Source organism: Centroberyx affinis, unplaced genomic scaffold (genome assembly GCF_046629955.1).
Source record: "Centroberyx affinis isolate AG114_WGS23_722 - 3 ecotype Tasmania unplaced genomic scaffold, CSIRO-AGI_Caff_v1 ptg001521l_1, whole genome shotgun sequence".
Classification (NCBI taxonomy): domain Eukaryota; kingdom Metazoa; phylum Chordata; class Actinopteri; order Beryciformes; family Berycidae; genus Centroberyx; species Centroberyx affinis.
This window is the reverse complement of record NW_027279983.1, coordinates 241450-267115: the sequence shown is the minus strand read 5'-3', so window position 1 is coordinate 267115 and position 25666 is coordinate 241450. Positions and strand designations below refer to the sequence as shown.

General features: G+C 41.6%; 4 protein-coding genes across 5 annotated transcripts; 2 read left to right on the top strand and 2 right to left on the bottom strand.

The window, feature by feature from the left end:
- Positions 1–317: 317 nt before the first annotated feature.
- Positions 318–6093, top strand: lemd1 (LEM domain containing 1). The gene is made up of 9 exons (XM_071527361.1): positions 318–506; positions 1681–1792; positions 2189–2338; positions 2432–2500; positions 2780–2841; positions 2955–3113; positions 3854–3943; positions 4368–4441; positions 5772–6093. Exons 1-9 carry the CDS (start codon positions 318–320, stop codon positions 6091–6093), a joined length of 1227 nt encoding a protein of 408 aa, XP_071383462.1.
- Positions 6094–7027: 934 nt separating this feature from the next.
- Positions 7028–11936, top strand: LOC139650627 (N-fatty-acyl-amino acid synthase/hydrolase PM20D1.2-like). Of its 2 annotated transcripts, none has more exons than XM_071527349.1 (13): positions 7028–7277; positions 7419–7505; positions 8112–8347; positions 8474–8560; positions 8700–8833; positions 9132–9251; positions 9459–9534; positions 9642–9703; positions 9785–9863; positions 9975–10046; positions 10140–10305; positions 10398–10497; positions 10872–11936. In XM_071527349.1, the coding sequence occupies exons 1-13, from the start codon at positions 7058–7060 to the stop codon at positions 10999–11001; spliced, it is 1569 nt and encodes a 522-aa protein (XP_071383450.1). In that variant the 5' UTR covers positions 7028–7057; the 3' UTR covers positions 11002–11936. The 2 variants fall into 2 exon arrangements, with proteins under 2 accessions (XP_071383450.1, XP_071383451.1); XM_071527350.1 differs by having other exon boundaries at positions 10855–11936.
- Positions 11937–13248: 1312 nt separating this feature from the next.
- Positions 13249–15929, bottom strand: LOC139650608 (acidic mammalian chitinase-like). The gene is made up of 11 exons (XM_071527323.1): positions 15905–15929; positions 15785–15811; positions 15401–15605; positions 15262–15318; positions 15008–15173; positions 14775–14899; positions 14565–14688; positions 14273–14455; positions 13983–14099; positions 13716–13848; positions 13249–13535 (listed from the first exon to the last, which is right to left on the bottom strand). Exons 1-11 carry the CDS (start codon positions 15927–15929, stop codon positions 13249–13251), a joined length of 1449 nt encoding a protein of 482 aa, XP_071383424.1.
- Positions 15930–21832: 5903 nt separating this feature from the next.
- Positions 21833–25206, bottom strand: LOC139650622 (acidic mammalian chitinase-like). The gene is made up of 10 exons (XM_071527343.1): positions 25178–25206; positions 24723–24947; positions 24460–24516; positions 24174–24339; positions 23875–23999; positions 23649–23772; positions 23357–23539; positions 23071–23187; positions 22254–22379; positions 21833–22090 (listed from the first exon to the last, which is right to left on the bottom strand). Exons 1-10 carry the CDS (start codon positions 25204–25206, stop codon positions 21833–21835), a joined length of 1410 nt encoding a protein of 469 aa, XP_071383444.1.
- Between the last annotated feature and the right edge of the window lie 460 nt (positions 25207–25666).

The following is a 25666-nucleotide window of genomic DNA, read 5'->3' as shown; positions in this document are numbered from 1 at the left end:
ATACGAGATTTGTTTTGTATATCCTTAAAATCGGCATTAAAAAGGTGTTAAAAAGTATTCAATATAATTAAAATTTCAATCAAACCTGCAGACACACTGGTCGCGCTTGCATTGGCTGTGTGTTATTTACTTGGCTGTCAATCAAGTGGACAGTTGCAGCTGTTCCCAGTTCAGTCCGTGTGGTTCACTGAGCAGAAAAGGATTTTGTCCGAGAGTTGCTCTTCTACTGCATCTGATATCAAATACGTTTTTTCTACTGGTGTAAGAAAAGCGAATCACATAAGGTTAGTTTTAATTTTCGGTCTCGTCGCTGTGACATGCCGGTGTTCGTGGAGGATCCCGCTCAGTTCTCCAAATCGAGGCTGAAGTCGGACTTGATTGCCCACAACGTCGCGTTGCCACCTGTGGAGAGCAAAAAAGAAGTTTATGTGGAGTTGTATTTGAAACACGTTGATCAGAAAAATGCAGCCGATTTCTCCAGCGATGAGGAGGATCAAACACAAGATGTCGATGTGAGTTGATCTATAAACCTTTTGGTGTTTTGCACCAGGATATTTTTTTCTAGAATCAATGTGCAGTTTTGCAGGTTGGTGCATTTTGCTCTTGATTGTAACTTGCATAATGGCACGCCTCTGCAAGGTGATGATAGCACCCAGTCCAGTGCACTATGGTCACCAGGGTCTAATTTCAGATCGGGCACTTTACAGACCAAAACAAACTTGCCCAAAGAAATCATGACAGAGCTCTCATTCTGAGTAGAAATCCCCAGATGTCTGGGAAATGAACTGGACGATTTCAAGTGTCCTTAAAAAAATATTGTAGCTGGTGAAGAAACCATGTTGTCTTTAGTGACACTTGCAGCACAATCCAAGGTATAACCTTTGCAGCTGCTGTGAATACATTTGAACTGATACCCTGCAAGGTCAGCAGCTGTGAAGTTGACCACGCTGGACTGCAGTGGGGTCTGTGGGTGGTGTGTGTGTGTGGTGGGGTGGGAAGGGGTGGGGGGAAGTGCAATCTGGGTCATTTGCTACCAAGCAGTCCCTCAGCCTGCTTTCGTATTTGTGGTCTCATTCACTTCTGAACCACCAGCTGTATGGTTGGTATAGATTTACATGAGACGTTTCTGTAGTGAGTGGTTGCCATTGCTGTTGCCTGCTTTTCACACCTGTCACATTCATTTACTTGTGCCAGGAGGAGGAGCTGTACTAGCACTTCAAGTCTAAAGCTATTGCTGTGTTGTGTCATGGGGTAAAAGGACCGTCTGTTTGGGCAGATTGTGTTTATTTTGGTCTGGCATAGGTTCCACTTCGAAATTAACCGTACTGCTTGATCAGGATAGAATTTAAAAATAAGAATAGGCTGTAAGATTTGCATGTCTATCTTTCACCGTATTAAACTATTCTTCTCATGTTGTTCATTAGGTATAAATAAAGGCAAATTTAATAGCAGTAGACTTGGACCTTGATTAGATGGAAATTTAACAGTTATGTAAGCAGCAATTTTTTCAGAGGCTTCAGCTGTATTTTTCTTCTACATCATATGCCTTTGAACTGTTGGCATTCAAACCAGTCTTTGTCATGTTTTCAACAGCATTCGTTAGTGGAATTCCTTTTAATGAAGGTCTTTATCATTTTCTGTTTTGTGATATGTGGGCAATTTTTGTTCTGCCAGGAAAAGGACAAGGAAGAGGATCCAGGGGATCCAGAGATGCTGGACCCTAGTAGATTGACTGATGATGAGCTCAAGGCCACGCTGCTCAAACATGGGGTTAAAGCTGGACCCATTGTTGGTGAGGTTGCTCAGAATATACTGACTTCAACTGTATTTGTTGGTTTGACCAAGACATTGATGACTCTAAAAAGCACAAAATTATCCAAAAATCACTGTGTAGAAAATACTGCAGTGCACAACTTCCTTTGTAGGCCAGGTGTTCTGCATAGCATTTGCAGGTCTGAAACACCCTCCCTAGATAAACAACAAAATGTAGCCTCTTGAGATAGAGAAATTGCTGTCGTCACTAATGCATTTTTCTTTACTATTATTAAATGTGCAGCCCTAAGCCTAATATCCACCTTCAGTCTGGAGAGTAGGGTCCGTTACCCTATTTTGCCTTTTCAGATATTGTATTTTAGAGGCCTTTAGAAAACCAGCTACCTAAAGTTTGAGGCTTGTTTGTCTGTGCTAGCCTCCACCAGGGCCCTGTATGAGAAGAAGCTTATGAAACTGCTTCAGCCTGATGTCCAGCACAGACCGAACGGTACGGGGGACGGTGCCCTGTACTCTGACAGTGAAGAGGAGGAGGAGGAGAATGGGGAAGATGAGGAAGAAGAGTCAGGTATGACCATGAACGTTTTTAGATTGTCCCCATGGCTAGTATCCAGATAATCATTTGCATGTAACATTTTATTATTTTCTGTGACTTTTACAGGTTCAGAACAAGCAAGACATGAAACAGTTTCACAGTTGGAACAGGCCCAGCAAGAGAGCAGCCAGGTGAGTAAATTGTCAGAATGATTTCTTCTTTATGAATAGTATTTCTTGAATTGGCTGAAATTATGGGCTTACATCACCTATTCACTTTTGCACCTAAACAGGCCTTGTATTGTCTCACATGTCCATTTTTCACTGGCTGGATGAAAAATTCTTCCCTGCAGTGCCACTTAGTGGCCTTAAACTCAGGCTCCAATGGAAAGTGCCCATTCTCTGGAATAAGCACTTGTATCTTAAAGGTTTTTGTTTTATGAAAGTTTTTTTTTTTTTAACATTTCACAGGCAGAGTTGCATTTGCAGAATGGTGGTTATGTTCATCACCAGTGCTTTTCACTCTCATCAAGACTGGTAACTACGACAGATCTTCACACTATTTGTACGAAATGCTGTCAAATTTGAATTCTCTGGTGAAACTGAGGTTTTTCTGTGTGTTTGATGGGATTGCCACCGGCCTCGTCTAGCGCGCTCGTGCACCTAGACACTGGGAACCCAGTCTCAAGAGGAATGCAGGGAATGTGGTAGAGTCATCATCAGAGTGGAGTCGGTCTCGCTGCCCACAGATTCCCACTGGGCTTAGTAGAGCATCCTCTGTAGATCGACCCGCAGGATTAGGATCAGGGGTATGCTGATCTTACTCTACCTCTCTTCTCGATCTTAAATTCTAAGCAGTCCAGTGCTTAGACTGACAGAGTAACTCCATATCGAGTTTTTTCCCACACTGGCCATGGGATATCTTGTTTTATAGAGATGGTCATAATTTTCTCACTTCTCTGACACTGGTGTAAGGATTGGGTGGTAAACTTATTTAAAAAAAAAAAAAAAAAAACCTCTGTTCTGTTAACATGTCAGTAACACTAACCCCCACAGGTTCCATCTGCATCTCAGTCCGTTACGCTCCACGGTTCCACCTCATCCTCCTCTCAGACCTTCAGCATCACTCAGATGGTTGAGGAGGGATGTTAGACCCATAAGTATTTGGTCCACACAGTCCGACTTTTTTTAAACATTACCCTACCATTGCGTTTCATTGGGTGTTGTGAGTACGCACTGCTGGAGTGCTGACTGAGTGATGTACGTTCTCACTCTAACAACAGATGGAGAGTCGGAGCTCTCTCTCTCCTAGTGCAGACAGGGAGAGAGGGCTTAACGGGAGCAATGTACAGGAACATTGGCCGCCGTCCAACAGGGTCAGTGGTGCTGTCATATATTTCAGTCATATATTTACTTTCAGCTCAAACTTTGGTGGCAGTTAAAGAGTTCACCAGGCACAGTCTGCATTGCTGTATTTGGGTGCACACGGTTGCGAAGGAGATGTAGAGTAATTGGAGCATATCATGTCTGTTGCGTCTCATTTTCTTAGCTTGACATGCCAAAGGCGGACAAGTATACCATGAAGAACCAATCCCTGTACTACACGCCCAAGGCCTCCCCTGACAAACTGGAAATGAAGGCACATGCAACTGCTTTCTGACTTGGTTTATTTCCTTTACATTGTTCTGATCACTTGATAGGGGCATGTACAAAGTCTGCCAGACACTCTTTATTTGGTGGCTAATGTGTAACTGTTTTAGTGTGTCAGTGTTGCTATATTAAACTCACACCAGCAAATGTAATGCTGGTTTAAACTGGTTATAAAATAAGATACCATATTGTCTTTGAATAACGGCAGTATGTAACACAGTATTGCACAATAACCATAGTAGGTGCTCTGTTTTAAAGTAGATCTTTTGCTCATTAGATTAACTATCACCGTTTCCTTTTCTACCTGACTGGCTGATCTTCTGTCTTTGTGGGACACTGGTGACTGGCGGCTGGGAAGTTTTTTTTTGTCTCGTCTGTTGCTGTTTGTCAATAATTTCCAACTTCTGTTCTAGCTTCCTCAGGAGCCTGTGACAGATATTCTCAAGGAAATGTTTCCAGATGCTGTGCCCACGCCCACAGGCATCTAGTGAGTACAATGATATCCTCAGTATTACGATCCGGCAATGATAAATTCTTCACTTTTTGTTTGAGCTGTTGTTGAATCAGAATCATTTTATTTTCAGCAAAGTACAAGAAATGTACAGAGGTTTGAATTGGTGGTGCTGATGCAGAGGCAGATAGACAACCTGCAGAGTAACACATTATATAATTACACACATGGTAGAGGGACAACAGAACCTCATACTGTATATGGTGCAAGGGAACAGTGGAAGACAGTAGACACTAGACCATACATATTACTGTACAAATACACATTCAGCATTAAATTACTGTGTGCTTTCAGGTGGCATTGCGAGTGGTGAGTGTCCAGCAGTACATTGCACCAGTGAACCATGAGATAGAAATGAAGCACGTCAATTGAGTTCCCTCGTGTTGCTGTTGTAACGAATTGGCTGTTTTGACACTATTTTTGGGAGGTCTGTTGAATTTGACCAAATGTGGATTTGTGTATCAATACGTTGATCATAGGTGTCATTTACACTGGGGACGCTGGGGACATGTCCCCACCACTTTTTGAAATGGCCGATTTTGTCCCCATCACTTTTTAAAAGCATAATTTGTTAAAAATGTTCTGAAGAATAGCTTGCACCAAGAAATGTTAAATAACAAATGAGAACGCTTTGAGAAAGGTTTATTTGCACAATAAGAAAACATACAACGCAATGTAAATATAGAAGAAATAAATGCGCATTGTCCAAAAAAAGTAACATCAGCTAAAAAAAAAAAATCCCCCCTAGCCCATTGATTTTAAAATTATGTTATGCAATTTTTTTGTCACCGTAATTATCTACTCTGACCTCATACCGATCTCCCCATTACATTGCCTAAAATAACATATGCGGAAGACCGAAAATGTTTTTTCATCTGAGCCCTTATGTCCTAGGGCTGGGCGATATGGCTGAAATCAATATCACGATAATCATAAGGATTGTTCTCGATATCAATATATATCACGATATAGTTCATGTATGCAAAATCATGTTGAATAATCAAATGAATGTTCATCTCATTGAACCGAATGATAATGTTAGGTGTGATGTCAAACAAAACAGAAATATTCAAATAATATTCCTACCATACCTCATTTTATCAGAGTTTTTAAGTAAAATTTGCTTGTCATCATCAATTCAGACTGCAGAAATGTGTCACGATATCAAAATACCTTCATATCATCACAATATGATTCCATTGAAAGACGATAAACAATAATATTGAATTATCGCCCAGCCCTATTATGTCCCCACCACTTTTCAACACAAAGTGACGCCCTTGACGTTGATCCTGTTGTATTCCAGCGCCACCCGTCGGAGGCCTATCAAAGGTGCAGCAGGGAGACCAGTCCAGTTCAAATACCCAGACACCCCTCTCAGTCCCATGACCCTGGAGAGACAGGAGGTGGAGCGCCGCCTGGTACCCATCTACATCCAGATTTTGGTGTTCCTCATTGTGGCATGCCTCCTTTACCTCATTTATGTCTGTGTGGAGGACAACTCTTACAATCCTTTTGTGGCCTTACTGGACAGTCTGAGCCAGGGGTCAGACGGTGAGGAAGGGCTTTTGCCTCAGGTGGAGACTCAGGACACACCAGTGCTGGACCCTCTCTCTGCACAGGAGTAACTCCAGTTCATTTTAACCCTCTCTGGTGGCTTACAGCTGAGAGGTTATTGGAAATTAATTTGGTTTATACTTTGCTTCTTGGCTGATGTTACAGTTTTTACCAAGCCAGCAGGCCAGGATGACCTTGTTTTGGAATATGTTCAGGAAAGTCTTGTCACTTGTGGGTTTAAATACTTGACTGTGTTGTGTGACTCTGTGGGAGCACACTAGAAAATCCAATTTTACATTTTCATAGCTTTTATGTATGTGTTACAAACATGCACTTGTTCCTATAGTCAAACCAATGGCACAAGTACAGAGATGCAGTCAAACCTTGAAAGAGTTTGGAAGATTTTCTAAAATTTAGTATTTATAAAAAATAATGTGGATGTGGTTCCTTTTTCTATTTCCTAACCCAAATTGTCTGGTGTGATGGTGCTATTTCAACAGATGGGGTATTACTGTACAATTTTGTATGTTTTGGGTGTTTTTTAATGTTTGGACCATGTTTCAATAAAGGATGTTTTGCTTCATATAGGCCTGTTTGTGTCTGTGATAATTCATAATACGTGAGAAAATGCATATGAATTACTTTTTCAGGTGTAGGGTAGATGTACACAGAGGGCTAATGATTTTTAATACAGTGAAGCATGCTTTTATCATACAGCTGCACAAGGAATATTAAAAATGTGTCAAAATCAATTTTTAAAAACGATCTTATTTTTATTTCTTGTTGATGCCTATAATGCTTTCTGACAGTTTACAAAGCACTGAATGGTTTAGCTTGGTACCAGTGGGTAGTGAAAGTTGGTGGGAACGCTGTCATATAACATTTGTAGGGGGTTTTGCAGAATAGTTGACATGTAGGTTGTGATGATTTTCTGCTTTCAGGCCAGCAGGTGGCTCTCATACAACAATTCACAGCTCAATCTACCGACAGTCAGCCAGCGAATGAGTGCCGCTGTCAACACGCAGATGAGCGAAAATGACAGATCGTGGACCAAAGTTCAGAGTATGCAAGTTTTTAAAGATAATTATTTGTAGCTTACTAATTATTACCCTAGTGTTGTTTACCGTAGCCTCTGTCAGGACACTTTCGCTGGACGTGAATGTCGGACTTCAGGTTGCACAGTGGGAAAAGACAAACAACCTCACGCCTGAGATAAACCAGCGTCAGAGAGAGGAGCTTCTTGCTAATTTTAAAGGTGGTTTTTTTTGGTTGCTTTTACTTTGAGTCGAAATATAAAGGTTGACAACATGAAGCAAGTTGCACCTGCTGACCTCTCAAAGAAAGGTGTAGTAGGCTAGCCATTTGTGACAACCAGTGCATCTCTCCATTCATGCAGAGGCTATCCGGATTCCCACCGTGTCATCCACACAGACAGACTTCAACACCACCGCGCTGGTTGAGTTTCACAAGCTATTACGGAAAGGTACGTCCCATTTGACAGTAACACAGTAGTGGTGATTATATTTAACGTTTACATAAACTCATAGGCTAGTGTGCTCCGATAAACGTACACAGTGTAAAGTGTGTGTGTGTTTATGGCTATTGCACAATGGCTTCGCGCGTGACTCGGCCAATCAACCGCGACTATGAGTTATAAAACTACAGACTACAATGGTGCAAATTCGTCAACAACTTGGCTGCCAGACATGTACACACACACAGCTACACCCCGTGGGCGTGTATGTCTTACAAAACTTTTCACTGTAACCTAACGCTAGTCTTTTCACTCCCTCCCTCAACTGCTGAGACTCATGACCCCGAAATAATTTGGGGAATTTGCAGAATCACTCTCCAAGACAGTGAGGTCGTCATCGGCTTTCTTGAAGGCTAAATGAATGTTAAAGTTAGGTGACATTGAAAAGGTGAAAGTATTTTTAATATGAAGTTGAACTTAATTTGACAATTCTGGAGTGCTTTATTCAAAACCTGTCAATATTGTAACAATGTGTAAAACAAGTTTAGACATGTCAGAAAGTGTCAAATTGGTAATGCTGAAGTAAGTAATCATGTACATGTCTTCCTGTGTCAGCCTTCCCAACAGTCTTCTCTTCAAGCTTGGTTCATCATGAATTGGTGGCAGACTACAGCCACCTGTTTTGGGTGCGGGGCTCCCAGCCGGCCCTGCTACCCTACATGCTGCTGGCCCACATCGACGTAGTGCCCGCCTCAGAATCGGACGGCTGGGAGGCTCCGCCATTTTCTGCCAAGGAAATGGATGGTTTCATCTATGGTAGAGGGACCATTGACGACAAGCAGTCTGTAATGGTGAGTGATAATGTGATGTTTTGTGTGATCTTGCCACTAAATACTTACATTACATACTTAACTAATCCAACATTTCTTGGTAAGTAAAATACCTGTGCTAGTCTGACTAAAATACTTTTCCTCCAGGGAATTCTCCAGGCCCTGGAGTACTTATTGCTAAAGGGCTATGCACCACGCAGGGGATTTTACATTGGCCTTGGTCATGATGAAGAAGTACGCCAAATTATGACAAATTGTGACAAAATATACACTAATGTCCTGCTTATTTTTATTATTTGACATTGCAAATGTAAATGAGGGTTGAAATATTAGATTTGAGCGTTTGTTTCTGTGTGCGTATATTTCGATATAGATCAGTGGTTTCAAGGGGGCCATGACCATAGTGCGTGTGCTGAAGCAGCGTGGTGTGCAGCTGGCGTTTGTCCTGGACGAGGGCCTGGCCGTACTGGATGGAGTCATCAGTGGACTCGAGGGACCTGCAGCTCTGTGAGAACCTACCACTGCTGTTCTCTAGTGTAACAAACTCTCTGTGCCAGCCTGAGGCATCCTCAACATGCTTTTAACTTTGTAGCTGTTACTAAAAAACTAATCCATTAGGCCAACCCTCAACACATCACAACAGAAATCATGTTTTCCCAGTTACCTTTGTCTGCCAAGAAACATAATTTGTTGCCTAGCATAGTAGAATGCAAATCACCAGTGTTTCTAAATTGTTTAGAAAATGCAGGTGATGTATTGACTTTTGTTGCATATTCAGTGTTATATGTGTGTTTGTGTTGTGTAGGATTGGGATAAGTGAGAAGGGCCAGGCTACAGTGAAGCTGAGTGTGTCTATGGTCCCTAGTCACTCCTCCATGCCTCCCAGTGAGAGCAGCATTGGCATCTTGGCTGCAGCTGTCAAAAGGTGAGAGGAAAAATTTCTCTGAATCAAAGCCTGCACTTTAATCTACTGGAAGATCCTAAACTCACTGACTTTCCTGTGATGTATTCCGGTAATTCTCCCTGAGTAAGTCTTCATGTGTTCCACCCCATTCTTGCCATTTAGAATGTCTAAAAACAAGTGTTGTTAATCAAAATGCAATATGTTTGCTGTCTCACACTGTTTCCTCAGACTAGAGGAGAACCCCATGCCGAGGCTATTTGGTCATGGGCCTGAAGGTGGCACCTTTGAACACCTGGCTCATAAGGTAAGACACTGGGGTAACCTACTACTAGCCTACTACTCCATACAATGTGTGTACCAGGTCATACCTCTCCTTATAATATTTTTATTACTGATTCTTTGACTTGACAGTTCAAGCTCCCGATGAAGTTCATAATGTCGAATTTGTGGCTGTTTTCTCCACTCCTTGGCAGGTAATTATATCCTACATTGGATTCAGCATGTTTTCTCCCGTAACCATTGGAATAAATCAATAAGTATGTTTTATGTTGCAGGGTAATGGAAAGAAGACCAGACACCAATGCTTTTGTAAGGACGACCACAGCTGTCACCATGTTTAATGCAGGAGTTAAGGTACAACGAGCAATTTTTGAAAAAGAAATGTAATTTACAGGAAATGATAATGTACAGTAAGCAGTGCCATTTGTCTCTAAAAGAAACCCCAAATTATCTGCGTCCTCACAGGTGAACATCATCCCCTCCCTTGCTGAAGCTTATGTAAATCTACGTATCCATTCAGCACAGTCATTACAAGAGGTGGGGTCAGCAATTTCTCCTCTTTTAAGAATTCCTAATTTTTCACCATGGATACTCTTAGTTGAACAAGATGTGTGTTGTCTTGCTGTCTAGGTCCTGGACCTCATCCAGTCTACAGTAGGGGACCAGCGTGTGAAGATGGAGCTGGTGGAAGGCTTTGACCCTCTGCCTGTCAGCTCCTATGATGACAAGGCTTTTGGGTTCCAGATTATTAAGAAAACTGTGCTGGACTTGTTTCCAGGAGTTACAGTCGCCCCAGGTCAGAAAGCAAATAGATGTGATGGCATACAAATTTAATTTCTTTAATTCATACTATGTCTGAAGTATTTTGATGTTGTGTTGAATATGCAGGTATTTGTATTGGGAACACAGACAGCCGTCACTTCAAAGAGCTGACCAATGACACCTATCGCTTTGCCCCTATCTGGTTTAAACCAGGTGATGCTCAGAGGTAAGAATCTCAGATGTATTGTTCAACACTGAGTACAAATTTACTCTGCAATCTGCTGCAGTCATTACAATAAATTACATGTGCAGTATAATTAACTGGCAAACTAGATGGGAGACTGGTCAACAAAAGGCAGCGTTCTGTTGTTGGTCACAAGACCACCTCACAGCCTTGTGATCTAACCATGTGACCCAGCTGCACTGTTCAGTTAAAGTCCCCCCTGAACAAATAACAAGGGTTTTATGTATAGAGCCAAAGTTTAGCCGAGCTGAGCTCTCTGCTCTGGTATATCTCTTGGTAACATAAAGCCCGCATTCAACAGGAACAGTAAGATGGCAGGATATCAGGAAAATATGTCAGTCTTTTCTTTTTCTTAGGTTCCATGGCATCAATGAAAGGATTTCGAAAAAGAACTACGAGGAGCTGGTAGTATTTTACTTCAATCTGATTCAAAACTGCGACATTCAGAAGCTCCCCGATCCCCACAACTCTGTTCATGAGCTCTAAGGGAAACACAGTATTGGTAACGAGTGCAATCCTAAGCCTGTGCTACTGTGGCTGTTAATATTCAATAGTCTTAATTTCTCCACAGGACCAAGCAGAATCAGCTTTGACTCACTCATTTGTCACTCAACCCCAAAACAAAACACTTAAGATTTTGTATTTTGAAGCCAAAAGATATGATTTGCTCAATGGCCTGTCATTTCCGCTAAACAAAGAATTATTTTTAATTTTGTGTGATTAACATATTGTGTTGGCCTTGCTGTGGAAAAATGATCACTGGTCAACTCTGTGGAGCCCATTTGCATTTTTTACATCCATAATGATTTTGGTTTTGTGGTAGGCAGTTGTGATGATAATCATTTCATGTCACTTTTACCATCAAAACCTAAAAAATAAATTGTTTATTTGTTTTGGCTGCTGATAATACTGTGTAATAGGCAATAATATAAAAAGATAGTTCATTATAAAATATGTGAAATGGAAATACTTGAAATGATGATTTGTGCTTGTTGAAAAATGTGCTTTGCATAGCCAGATTCTCTCCCTGTGGAAACAATGACATTGTACTATTTACCCTTTTGTGCATGCATGAATAGGGTAAAATAAGTAATTAAAATGCTGTAGTTTCACTGACAACCACTATGGTCTTGAAAATGAATCATGAGTTGTAAAGGTAATATGAATTTGCACACAAGAGGGTGAGACGCATTGCTGAAAAATGGCACAAATTATTTTATTTTATTTTTAGGTGTTTATTTTCATTGATATATTTTACATTCTTTAATTCTGAACACAACACACAGTACACTAATGAAATTGGAATTCCTCCATTATCATTTATTTCATTCAGTGCCTGAATTGGACCAAAAAAGGTGCCAGTACCCTAATTCAGCAGTTGCATGACATGAGCATCGCATGTCTTGGACATATTTATAGTTATACGCATATCTTGGTAATATATCCCACTTCAAATGTATTTTTACATACAAATATAATATTGCATATATGCTACAATAAAACCGACTGAAAATGAAACAAGACTGCAGTCAGTTTAGCTGCAAAACATTGCCATTAAAAAGAAAAATAAACACAGAAAAATGTGCTGGGTTGGGCTGATTACATCAGAGAAAGATTACATACTTACAAGCATACAGAAGACTGATGAAGACAGAGGCCACTATTGTCTTTATATAACTGACGGACAGAGCTGTCTGTGCTCTTTGGAGGTAGTGGCAACAAAGCAATATTGACCTTTTGTTGTTGACAGTCATGATATAAGAAAACTAGCATTATGTAACTTTTTACGTACATATATTCCTCCTTGGCGCAATAACATACTTTTCATTTGTGCTTACACATCCTCTATTTTCTTTTCTCTCTATTGGCACCTGACCAGTAGTGTTCATTGGACATATTGTCGTTTGATTACCATGAATTTCTTCATGATTGACACTTTAATGGCCCTGGGCTCCACTGACTGCTCTGCTCCATCAGATCAAGTCACAATATAAATGTATTTATTTTTTCTACACAATATAATTCCACTGTCGTTTTGCCCACAAAGTCCTGCATCAGAATGTAAGCCATTATATTCTTTACAATCTGTCTATGCGGGGCAAAACGTCAGTAGAATGCTTTTAATATTGCAGAACACGGTAATTAAAAGAGGCTATTTAATTTAGGGCCAGAGTGACACCTCTTCACTTGAGCTATGCAGCTTTGTTTTCGGCTGCAGTTTGACTCACTCTGTGTGAGCGGAGCGCTGCCTTCAGTCTGTAGGATTCTGTCTGCTTAAATGAAGCTCTATCAAGTTTATGGCGCACTTTTTTCATATGGAGATACTCTCTTCATTCAACTAAGGCGTACCAGGAAGTGCCGGTACGCAATAAGAAGTAAGGGTACTCATGTGGACAAACATCAGAAGTGCCGGTACTCATTACCGGTGAGTACTGGCCCATTTCAGGCACTGATTTCATTGCAAAAAGTTAAAAGAAATTTTAAGATTTATCCTTTCCCTCTGAAAACTGCTGTCTTGAGTGTCAGAGATACTTGAGTACAGTTGATTAAAATGAATTAACATGAAGAAAGCTTGACAATAAAATAAATGTGTTGTGATCTCTGTTCTATTGTCTGAATTGTAAACATAAAGGACGTGATGAATCACAAGAAATTGCCAAACTTACAATAATGCACATGTTATAAAGCATATAGCTATTACCTCTTATGGACTGTATAATGATGTGTGACTCTTCAAGGCCAGCCACAGCATTTGCAGCTGTCTCGAAAGACTAAGCCACCGGGGCAGTTTTGGATCCAGGTCATGCCATTGGCACAATTGTAGAAAGAGCCTGGAGCATCGGGCTTGGCATACACCCCACCTGCCTTTCTAGCACAGAAGTTACTATCAGGTCCCATGGTGGGGGTGGTAGAGGTGGTAGTGGTTGTGGTTATGCCACCACTTGAAGTGTCAGGTTGTTTTTTGGTTGTAGACGGAGTCACTGGATTTGGAGTAGTTGTATGTGGAAGGGGAGGAAGATCTGGAGGAGTGAGAGTCAGTTTTAACTGAAGGTGACCGAAGGTGGAGAATTAAGGATAAGCTGAAATACATTAAATTAAAGAATATATTGCTAACTAGCAATATCTGTCCCTTCAAAATTTCACCAACATGAAGATAGTATAAGATAGGGTTTGACACTTTCAGAAACCTTTTGTTTTACCTGAACCCAGAAGAGAGCGCAGGTGGCTGATGAGCGTGTAGTTGCCCTGTCCACAGAACTGTCCAGCAAAGTCATCCAGGTCCAGAGCCCAGATGAAGGCTCCTCCAAACCTGTTGTCTTTTAGGTAACGGACCTGAGTGAATAAGGAAGAAAACACTTCAACAGTTGAATCTATGTCTATGCACTGTATCTGTAGCTGTACCTGTGTACAGCTGGCCATTTGCAGAGGAATTACCGAGCCATAGTTTTGTAGGAACAGATGACTACCTTAGTCTCAAAGCTGTCCTTGTTGTCAAATCCAACCCATTCATTTCCTTTGGTGGCATATGGAACTTTCTGATCCTCACTCCACTGGACACTGGCCCCTTGAAGGAAAGTGCAGATCTGAAAAGGGGTCACATATCACATTTTGATGCAATGCATTAAAATCACCAGAAACTTGTCAAACCATATATGGTAAAAAATTATGTATAAATCTTCTTAGAAGCTTTTCTGAAAATTATTAGGCCTTGAGACTGTAGAGATAAATTCATTGGATGCATAACTGCCAATTTCACCTCATAATAGGACCAGAAGCCAGCCTCCCTGGTGAAACGGCCCGCAGCCGCAGGACCGCTGGCTGGTGCTCCAACCTGACTGGATTCAGAGGAGAGGCGAAATGTTCGTCCATATGTACCAAACCCCAAATTCAGCTTTTCTACAGGTGTTCCCTGGTCCCGCCAATACTTCATGGCAAAGTCCTGAAATGAGAGAAAAAATAGAGAGTTGGGCGGGGAAGAGAGAGTGAAACACATCTCTAAATAGACAGAAATACATTCCTGTAGCTAAAATATGAATCCCTGTACTCACAGTATTTAAGTAAATTTGGTCTCCAGTGTCATGGGATCCCTTGTATAAGGGGCTGTGATGTCCTGTGACTTTCTCCCAGGTACCATGGAAGTCATATGTCATCACATTAATGAAATCCACATACCTGAGAAAATGAAGTGAGATCATGTTGACCAACACATGACAACGGTTACTCGTGGGAATGATGTGGAGAATGAAACTTCGGTGTACTTAGCAATCTCTGCTATTTCATAACCAGCATCAATGGTTCCTTTCCCAGCAGCCACAGCAGCAGTGACCATTAATCTGGGACGGCCAGTCGCTTGTCCCTCAGCCTCATAGGCCTCTAGGAGTTCCTATACAATACAGAAGCATTCAGTAGTCTGACTGTGTTAAACATCAAACATATATGTCATATGTATTTCTAATGGTGACTATCCAAGAAGAATAATTCTGGATCTGACCTTGCATAACAGCGTGAATCTCTGTTTGTCCTCTAGAGGGCTTCCTCGTGCTCCAGGGTATTCCCAGTCCAGGTCTAGCCCATCAAAACCATGTTTTCTCAGCAGAGAGATAGAGGACTGGATGAACTTTTTTCTGTTGATTGGTGTTGACACCATCGTAGTGAATCTGGAGAGCATTTGAACAAAAAAAAAGTGTTCTCAAAAGTGGATATCGATTTTAAATGTTCTGATATATTGTGTGTAAAACATCTCACTTTGGTGTGCCAAAGTTCCAGCCACCAACTGCCAACAGTGTTGTGAGATTAGGATTCCTATGGGAACATTCAACGTTAGTTTTCAACAATGATTACTTCCCATAACATTTCACACTAAATCTTGGTGTAAAGGACTGACCTGTCTTTGAGTCCATTAAAGGATTTGTAGAGTGCCTCATCATTCCATTCTACGGTGACCAGCTCATTGGCATCATTAATGGCAGAAAAGGCATAGATCAGGTGGGTACACAAGTTTGGATCAATATTTGAAGGCATAAACTTCCCATCTCCAGATCTGTATTGGGACCAGTTAGTGAAGTAACATGCCAGTCTGTAAGAAGAGGCTGAAACATGGAAGAAAAAGCATGTATTAAATTTTGATTTTCATTCATCTTTGAAGAATAATCCGTTATAATTCATATACTTCATGCGTCATTAAATTAAAGATCATTTTTATTTTGGGACTTTGTTCAGTTGCTGATAAGACTGTATTATGAACTGTTGATACAATTTGTCAACTCACCCAAACTGCCAAGGGTGCAACAGAGACCTTCAAAATCACAAATGTAGTTGGTAAGTATAAGGTTAAAATTTTACTCAAGTAAAGGGAACATTAATTTAATCAATTTGCAATGTGCCGTACCTGCAATTAGAATTAGCTTGCTCATGGTGTTACCGCTTTGATGAGCTCTTGAAATGGCTCCTGAAATAGGGAAAATGGAAAAATAAGACACATGAAAAAAAACACAAACTATGATAATCATTAACCAGGAACAAATCATATGACTCCAAGCTTGTGTCATGAACCTGTTGCTACATCAACTAGTCAAATAACAGAGTTCAGTCAGGAAACACTCTCATCATGAGATTAAATGAGTCATGAGATTGCTCCTAATGGAGCAAGTTTGCTCCATTAGACCATGTGTACTGATGCTAGATGGTCCGTAGCTGCTGTACCATGTGATATAAAGGAAATATACGGTATCGTCAGCATAAGTGAAACCTAGCCATCGTTTTTAATGCACTGTTTTTAATGCAGCATGTTTATTAGTAGGATGCACTTACAGCATGTTTGATTAAAATATCAACGCCCATGGCTCTTTGATCTGAAATAATCTCACTAGAGCTTAATCTAATGTAACGTTCAAAAGCATCTGAAGACCAATGTCCCATGGCCTTTAAAATTGCAGTCCAACTTCTGAGGAAGCTGCACCAATACTAAAAGAATGGGTGGTGTACAGGTCAGGAGAGAGACCACAGCACTAGCGCAAGAGATGGAGTCAGGCAGCAATTGCCTGGTTCCAGACCTTTGAATCCGCCCACTCCACCGAGTTGACTGCTGCTGAAGATGGAAATGGAGTGTAACGGGTTGACAATTCTGTCTGATATCAGGCAAGGGCAACAAACCAGGACCTGGACATGGCCTTCCCTGTGTCTGTAGTAAACAGGGCTTCATTTTTCTCTGCATGCGGTCGCCATTGAAGGTAACGGGCCATGGAAGATAGTGGACAGTAGTGTTGTAGTCAAGACCACATAATCCGAGGTTGAGTCAAAACCAAGACCAGAGCGAATCAAGTCTGAGTCAAGACCAAGACTTTGAGGGGGGCAAAACTGAGTCAAGAACGAGATGAGACCAATGTGAGTCCCATTCAAGACCATGACTAATCATAGTCATGGCTCAACATTTGTAACATTTTTCTGCTGTAATTCTAAAAGAAAGAAAGCATTATTTAGGAATTTTAGTAAAAAAAGATAGCATTATTTAGGAATTTTGGTAAAATACGTACTCAGTGACAGAAAGCAATCATTTGATTGGAAACATTGTAATTCCATTTCACTGACCTTTGGAAAGGCTCAATACAGTGGGAAGAATGAAACAGAAGTGTTAAAACACCTGATTGCTGCTAAATTATGAGTCCCCCAAATTGTCACATCAGCCACTGACATTATACACTGAAATTATACACTCTGCTGAGTGTTTTTCCCATGGTGTAGCCGAGAGTATCACAAGGCATCTTCAGGTCAGGCAGGCAGGCAGTCAACAATGCTTTGTGAGATGGCCTCTAGAAGGCGTCTTTGGCTGCGAGATGCAATTTTTCCCATACATAGGTTCATCTGATCTGCGGCGTACTGCCACAAAATAAAATGTTGGTCAGTGTACAGAAATTGATGTAAATTGATCTCTAATGCGGCTAATGTACACATCACGTCATGTTTGACATTTGGGAAAGCAGTGTACTCAATCCGACAGAATTGGAACTAAAGTGAAACTTAAAATTCTGCAATTTGCTCCAAACTCTGTGTTACTAACGGGATCTGCTGCACTACAAACTTTAACGTTAAGTAATGTTATTACCATGTGGTATTTCAGTAATGTTAACAATTAACATAAACTTTCAACCTTAAAATAGTTATTGGTTGCAGTAAAAATAAAAAATAAATCAGACAATGCACAGGCAAGTAATGATGTTACTGCAGTTGTGGTCTCGACCGGTGTTGAAATAAAATTCCGAGTCCTCTTTGTCCAAGACCCAGTCAAGAGCGAGTGAAAATGCAGTTGATTCCAAGACGAGACAGAGAGTTTAAAAATGTGGTCTCTAGGCCAATCTCAAGTACTACAACACTAATGGACAAAAAGCAAAATCAATTCAAGCAATTGTAACAGCAATTCTCCTACCATCCTCATCAGTTTTGGAGTACTTAAGATGCATGGTGTAAAAGTTGGAGTTGAGGCCTCGCTGCCTCCACTCTTAGACCGTTACATCTCATCTAGAATGCTACAGCCCAGCTTCTCTTCACCCTTTCTGAATTCTCCCACATAATTCCCCTCCTATCCTCATTCCACTGGCTCCTAGTGGCTCTGCATCTAATTCAAAACACTGGTGCTTACAAGGCGACCAAGGGCACAGCACCCTCATACCTACAGACCATGATTCAACCCTACACTCCAGCCTGCGCCCTGTGTTCAGCTCCTGGCACCCCAGCGGTGAAATAATCTTATCACCTCAGGACTGCAGAGTCACTCCCCATTTTCTGTTGCTGACTGAAAACCCATCTCTTCAGACTCTACCTCGCCCCCTGATCTCCTATCCATCAGCCTAGCCCCTATTCCTAGGGTATATATCCTGCTCCCCAACCCAGACCACTTACCAGAACCAGGGTTCATAACCTGCTCTGTCTCTGAATCAAAGCTTTTTCCGCACTTATCTACTGGTAGATCCTGAGCTCATTTAATTTTCTTTGTGATATATTCCCATGATTCTCCCTGACCAAGTGTTCATGTGTTGGACCATATGTTCCACTACATCTTTGCATTTTTTTTTTTTTTGTATTGTGTTGCTGATCAAAATCCAAGACTTTTGCTGCCTCAAGCTATTTTCTCAAACTAGAAGAGAACCCCATGCCGAAGATATTTGGTCATGGGGCTGAACGTGAGACGTTTGACCACCTGGCTCATAAGTACTGAACTACACTGAAATAGTCTTATTCAGGCAGCCCAACGCAAGAAATCTTATTTTACATAATCTAGGTGACTTATCATCTAACATAAAGCCTGTGGCCAGAAACTTAGGAGTGATTTTTGACAGTGACCTGACTTTCGAGGAGCAGGTAAAGAGAGGCGTGCAGTCCTGCTTCCTTCAACTAAGAAATGTATCAAAAATCAAGTCATTTTTATCGCATGCTGATTTAGAGAAGGTAATTCATGCTTTTATTTCATCTTGTCTAGACTATTGCAACTCTCTCTATACCTGCCTCAGTCAAAAATCAATCTCATGTCTCCAGCTTGTTCAAAATGCTGCAGCTAGAATTGTAACTGGCACTAAACGTAGAGACCATATTACCCCAGTCTTAGCACATCTGTACTGGCTACCACTAAGATTTAGAATTGATTTTAAGATTTTACTGATTACATTTAAAGCACAGAAAGGTCTAGCCCCTAGCTATATTGCTGACCTTTTAACTCTTTATGAGCCGGAATGCAGCCTTCGATCCTCAGGCAAGGCCCTTTTGGTTGTTCCACAGAGGCTCAAGACTAAAGGTGACTGCGCTTTCTCTATTGGGCGCCTAGACTTTGGAATGACCTGCCTGAGGAAATTAGGCTAGCTAAATCAGTTTCATCTTTTAAATCCCTCCTAAAAACACACTTATATAAACAGGCTTTTATGTGAATCACTCCCTATGCACTGCTGTTCGGGAGTTTGGAATCACTGAGGGGTTTTTGTGTTTCCTGGGGGGGGGGGGTTTCCTGCTTTTGTTCGCTAGGGTGGCATTGAACTGGTCGGGGAGTGCAGCCGGGGCATTGATGGTGTTGGGGACCGCTGCCTCTGTTTTCGGGTGGCTGTTCTGTTCTTCGGACTTTCTGTTCGTCGGCAGTCCTCCGTTTGTGGCAGTGACATCTTTGCTGGCCTTGGGCGTTCTGGCTGTCGGGCTTTCGGGATTCTCGGTTGGGGTTTCGCCGGGCGCTTCCTGCGGCGCTTGCCATGGGTGCGATTGGCTTATGGGGCGTTTCTCGCGGGCCCTGCGTTCAGGCAGGGGGCTGTTTCCGTGCGTGGGGTTGCCGGGAGGCTGGGGATTTCATGCTGGGGTGTGCGCCTTTGTGTGGCGGTCTTCGGTTTCTTGGCGGTGTCGCGCTAGGGGTGGCTTTTGTCTCTCGGGGCGGCAGTCGGCTGATGGGTTTGTGGAGACTGGTGCTGTCTCTGGTGGGTTGGCCAGTGCGGTCGCCCGGTCTGGGTCCGGGTCCTGTCGGGCTTTTGTGGGGGCGGCTTGATCATGCGTTCCGTGGGGGATGCCCTGTGGGCCGTTTGCACCGGTGGCGGGTGCTGCGGGGGGCGTGGGGTGGGGCTTCGCTGGGTGTCTTGGGGGCCTGGCGGCTGGAGTGCCTGGGGTCTGCGGGACTGTCACTGCTGCGCATGGGGGATTCTTTGATGGGCGGGGGGTTTGGGGAGTGGAGGTATTGGTTTGTGGCATTGTCGGTGTCTCGGCTGTATTTCTGATCAGTTTGGTGCTGCCCTGGTGGATTGGGGTATCGGTGTCTTTGGGGGGCATGGAGATTTCTTGGTGGTTCCGGACACTTGAAAGGTAGTGTAGCCTACTTGTACCTGTATCTCCTTTTTATTGCTTTCTTGTGTTTTGGCACACACTTTTATTTAAAGTTCCATCTTAATTGTATCCCTGTTTGTTTGTTTGTATTTGTTGTACCTGTTTATCTCTTGTATTACCTTTTATTCCTATTTTTTATTATATATATTTTTTAAATATATTATTATTATGTTTTATGTTGCAGTGTAATGGAAAGACCAGACACCAATGGTTTTGTTAGGACACACACAGCTGTCACCATGTTTAATGCAGGAGTTAAGGTACAGCTACCATTTTTAAAAAAGAAAGGTAATTTACAGGAAATTATGAGAACGTAAGCAATTCTCTTTTCCTTGACAAAAAACTTCTCTAGCACGTCACAGGTGAATGTCATCCCATCCATTGCTCAAGCTTATGTAAATGTACATATCCATTTAACACAATTATATTTAACACAATTATTAGGTGGGGTCAGTATTTTCAGTCTCCTCTTGAGAATTCCTATTTTTTCACCATGAATGATCACAGTTGAACAAGATGTGTGTTGTCTTGTTATCTAGGTCTTGGACCTCATCCAGTCTATAGTGGGAAGGGGGAAGGCCGTATTGTTAACTAGAAAAGGCCAAATTTTCTGAAGAATATGTAAGTGTGCTTACTGTTCTTACAACAGTCACTTTGACTTGGTGTTTGCAGTAGTAGCAGTGGGCACAGAGGGCCAAATAGAGAGATAGAAAGCTGTGTGTGTATCTTACAAAGTGAAAATGCACTGTAGATGGTCATATTTTCAGTGACTGACTGGATCACCTTAGAAACACTATAGGTGGCAGTGACTATAACGAATGGCTGAATACAGGACTTAAATGTTAAGGAACCAATGTCTGTGGAGCTCCCCCTGGCGTCATAAACACGACACTGCAGTACAGGGAGCATCAACAGTGTCATTGGTTTGACGCCAGGGGGAGATCTGCTGACAGCATTGTTTCCTAGGTATTTGAGTCTAGTGTCATAAATATGACAGTAGACATGGTATAAACTGTCTGCAGCCTCATATCAGAGTCATGCTGATGTGATACAACATCACCTCTTCTGCTGTGATATTACTGAGCTTTTTTAAAACTCTTAATGCCACTGTTTAACCAAATCTTAATACCACTGTTTAACCAAACAGTTAATTCCATGCACAAAATGTAATCAAGGTCTTAAAACAATGAAGACTTGTCCCAAAACTGAATAAGTCAACCAAAATAGCAGATAAATTCTGGCAACACTTAAACCAATCAGACCAGCAATCATTAAAATATCAAGCCCTTCTCTGCAACCAGCAATCTCTACAATGTGATTCCCGGAACCAGCTAGTATCAGACCTCAGCAGTGTCAACACCAAGACACACACCAGCACACACCAAGAGGCCAACACACACACACAAGAGCCACAATAAAGTGCAGGGTTTTAGGATTTATTTTCCTTGACAAATAATTTCCACGTGTTTATTTAGGGCCAGTCACAGCACTTGCATTTCTCACTGAAAACAAGATTAGGTGGGCATCTCTGGAGGTAGGTGTGTCCCGAGAAACACTGATAAAACGAGTTGACGTCTCTGTCATTAATGTAAAGACCATCAGCCCTCCCCCCACAGAAACCACTGCCAGGAACAGGGATGGTAGTTGTGGTGGTAGTGGCAGCAGCAGTAGTGGTAGTGGCAGCAGCAGTAGTGGTGGTGATGGATGGGTTTGGGACGTTCGTTGTGATCTCTGGCAGATGGGTGGTTATGGGAGGCAGAGTTGGCAAATCTGGCAAAGTAAATTGTGTTGAAGTGAAGGAAATTGTAGAAAGAGGGTCTTTATTTTGAAGCAGTGATTAACTTTTATATGCTGAAGTCAGTGTTGACATCTAGTTTCAGTTTACCTGAAGCCAGAAGAGAGCGCAAGTAGCTGATAAGGGGGTAGTTTCCCTGCCCACAGAACTGTCCAGCAAAGTCATCTAGGTCCAGAGCCCAGATGAAGGCTCCACCAAACTTGTTATCTTTCAGATACCGTGCCTATGGAATAACAATTAGGTTTCAGAACAACTTCATGCTAGATACTGCACATAAATATAGTCTATCACATTCAACAGAGGAGGAATAGGGTGCCCTCGCTTTACATTTAAAATTTTGGTGATTTCATTACGTGTAACCATTAATCAGACTACTACAATTTGTTGTAAGCATTCAAACTTTTTCACAAGTATTCAAACTGGAATTACAGAGATAGATTTTTCTATTTTCTAGTGTGAATAATGTTCTTACAACCACAGAGCCTCAAACACGAGTACAAATCAATTCCTGCGAAGATTCAAAACTGATCTCAAACCTTTCAAAACTAGCTTCCAGCTTTCAAAACTAAGTTTCATCCTTTCAAAACTTTCAATTTCAGTTTCAAGTTTTCAACTTGTGGCAGTCATCTCCATACTCCCCCTCCCATCCCCCACCCCAGCACCTATAAAGTACTAGCACACTTGTTATATTTTCGGTTGCTTTTCAAACTTTGAAAATATGGCGACTGTTGTTTTTTTTGCGCTTTTGTATGCAAGTGTTCAGCTTCATTACGATCAGCTATCCAGTTGCTGTTGTTAGCTGTCTTGGCTTTGTAGTAATCTAGACTGCTCAAAGCTGTCAAACATGTAACTAGTTTTCACTTGTTTGCAGTCTTTATAAGCATGGGTTGTAAGGCTGATATGTTATATATTACCTTGATTTCAAAGCTCTGCTTGTTATCAAACCCAACCCACTCATTGCCTTTGGTGACATAGGGCACCATTTGCTCATCAATCCACTGCAGACTGCCTCCTTGGATGAAGGTACAAATCTGTAGAAATGAAAGAATATGATACTGAAACACCATCAACATAATTTGCGGTTTAAACCATCTCTTTAATTATGTTAACTAGATGGTTTGAACAATATGAACTCAATTTTCCATTGTGTTGTATTAAATGGTGTCCCAGATTGACTACTGTTGCTGTAGTTTCACTGACCTCATAGTAGGACCAAAACCCAGCCTCCCGGGTATAGGGGCCAGCAGAGGCTGCTCCACTGACTGGTGCTCCAACACCATTAGCTGCTGTAGATGTGCGAAATGTGCGCCCATAGGTGGCAAAACCAAGCATGAGCTTTTCAACAGGAGCTCCTAGGTCTCTCCAGTATTTAATAGCAAAGTCCTGTAGGAAAAAAAGTGTATTAGCCTAATATTTAAAACAATCACTTGTTAGGTATGCAGGTGCTGTGATGGGATGACTTTTTCTGAAATTAGTTGAGGATTTTACTTACCACATTGAAATAGATGTGTTCTCCCATATCTGAAGAACTGCGGTACAGAGGGCTGTTGTGACCAGTGAATGGGTCCCATGCTCCGTGGAAGTCATAGGTCATTACATTCATAAAGTCTAGGTACCTGTTATACAGACACGCAATGACACAAGCGGATTGATGACAAAATTAAAAGTATTTTTTCAATTTTAAAGCAAGGACCTGACTTTTTGTCACATTAACTCACTTTGACACCTCAGCAATCTCATAACCGTTGTCAATGTTTCCCTTCCCAGCAGCCACTGCAGCTGTGAGCAGCAGCCTTGGTTTTTTGGTCTCCATAGCTTCTTTTTCATAGGCGGCCAGTAACTCCTAAATCCAAGAGGGAAATTTTGAGGATAATCATGTGTTTGATGTGAGAATGACTCTTATTTGAATCAACATCATTTGTGTAGCTCAAATGATGATGCTGTGTTGTTGTGATAATAAATCAACCAGTAGGATCCTGTTGGTACTTCAGTCTGAGGTTTTAATTTTCAAACTGACCTGGCAAAGCAGTGTGAATCTCTCCTTGTCCTCTGGAGGGCTTCCCCGTGCCCCAGGATACTCCCAGTCCAAGTCCAGCCCATCAAAGCCATACATTCGCAAGAAACTGATAGAAGACTGGATGAACCTCTGGCGGTTAGCAGGGGATGAAACCATGATGGCAAATCTGTAGAAATGAAAAACAACCAACAGCTATACTGTTGACAGTGTTCTTCAATATAAACAAGATAAATAATGTAATCCAACGGCCTCAAGACTCCATGCTATTGAGGCGTTTTGAACTCACTGTGCTGATCCGAAATTCCACCCACCAACAGCCAGCAGAGTCTTCAGCTCAGGGTTTCTGTAAAGGAGTTGCATAGAAACTCTCTGATTGACAATGAATGTGTCACTGAATAGAATATTTGTCAAACACCTCAGCCAGTCATATGGAAAACATTCCAACTTCAACAACACTAGTTATTGTAAAATAACAGTTGACATGACTACAGACTTATGGCTAACAGTAAAGTTTAATCCTTGGTCTTTTGCACAGCATGTTCAACTCACCTATTCTTGAGTCCATTGAAGGCCTTATAGAGAACATCATCATTCCACTCGTAGGTGACCAGCTCGTTGGCATGGTTGATTATTGAGAAGGCATAGATCAGGTGTGTACAAAGGTTGGGGTCAACACTGTCAGGCGTATATCTGCCAACGCCTGGTCTATACTGGGACCAGTTGGTGAAGTAGCACACCAGTTTGGTAGACGACACTTTTGGATAAGGGAGAAATCTTTAAAATAAAGCTTCCCTTTTGAGTAATGGCAATTACGAAGAGTATAATATTGCAAATATCAATAAAATATTAAATTAGAAGAGAATTGATTCATACCCATTTGAAGGCCCATTAAAAGCGACAGTCCTAAAAAAAATAGACATTTTGTTTGAGAAACTGCACCATACTTGTACAGTAACACTGCCTTTAAATGAATTACAGCAACTAGTGGCAAGTAAGAATCTAACTTACCAGCCAAGATTGTTAGGCGAGCCATGGTGTGTTAGCTGGGCTCTCTTCTCAAAGTGGCCTGCAAGGATGGAAATAGTTGTGTATCATGAATCCTTATAAGGTTGCATTACGATATGCCTTTGTAACCAGTTCTACAGGCTATCGCTTGTACCACAATAAGTAGTAATGCTACACCTAATTCAACACCTGAGTTCCTCTAACTTGTTAAAGTAATACTAAAAGCGACAGTGTGTTGTTGTGACTTACCTGTTTCTAAGTGAGGGACTAAAGCCTCTGGTTCCTCTGGGAGTCATTTATATATGTAGCTGTGATAAGACGGGGGCAAAGGCTGTATTTCAGGAAGGTGTAATGGATTCTCCAGGACAGGATACATAATGTCATTGTTAAGTTAGTCAGGTTAGACTACGATGAGCTGTCAGAGATTTATCTTTATTGTAGGTGAGGTTATGTAAACTATGTCTCTGTAAAGTGGCTCAGATCATGAT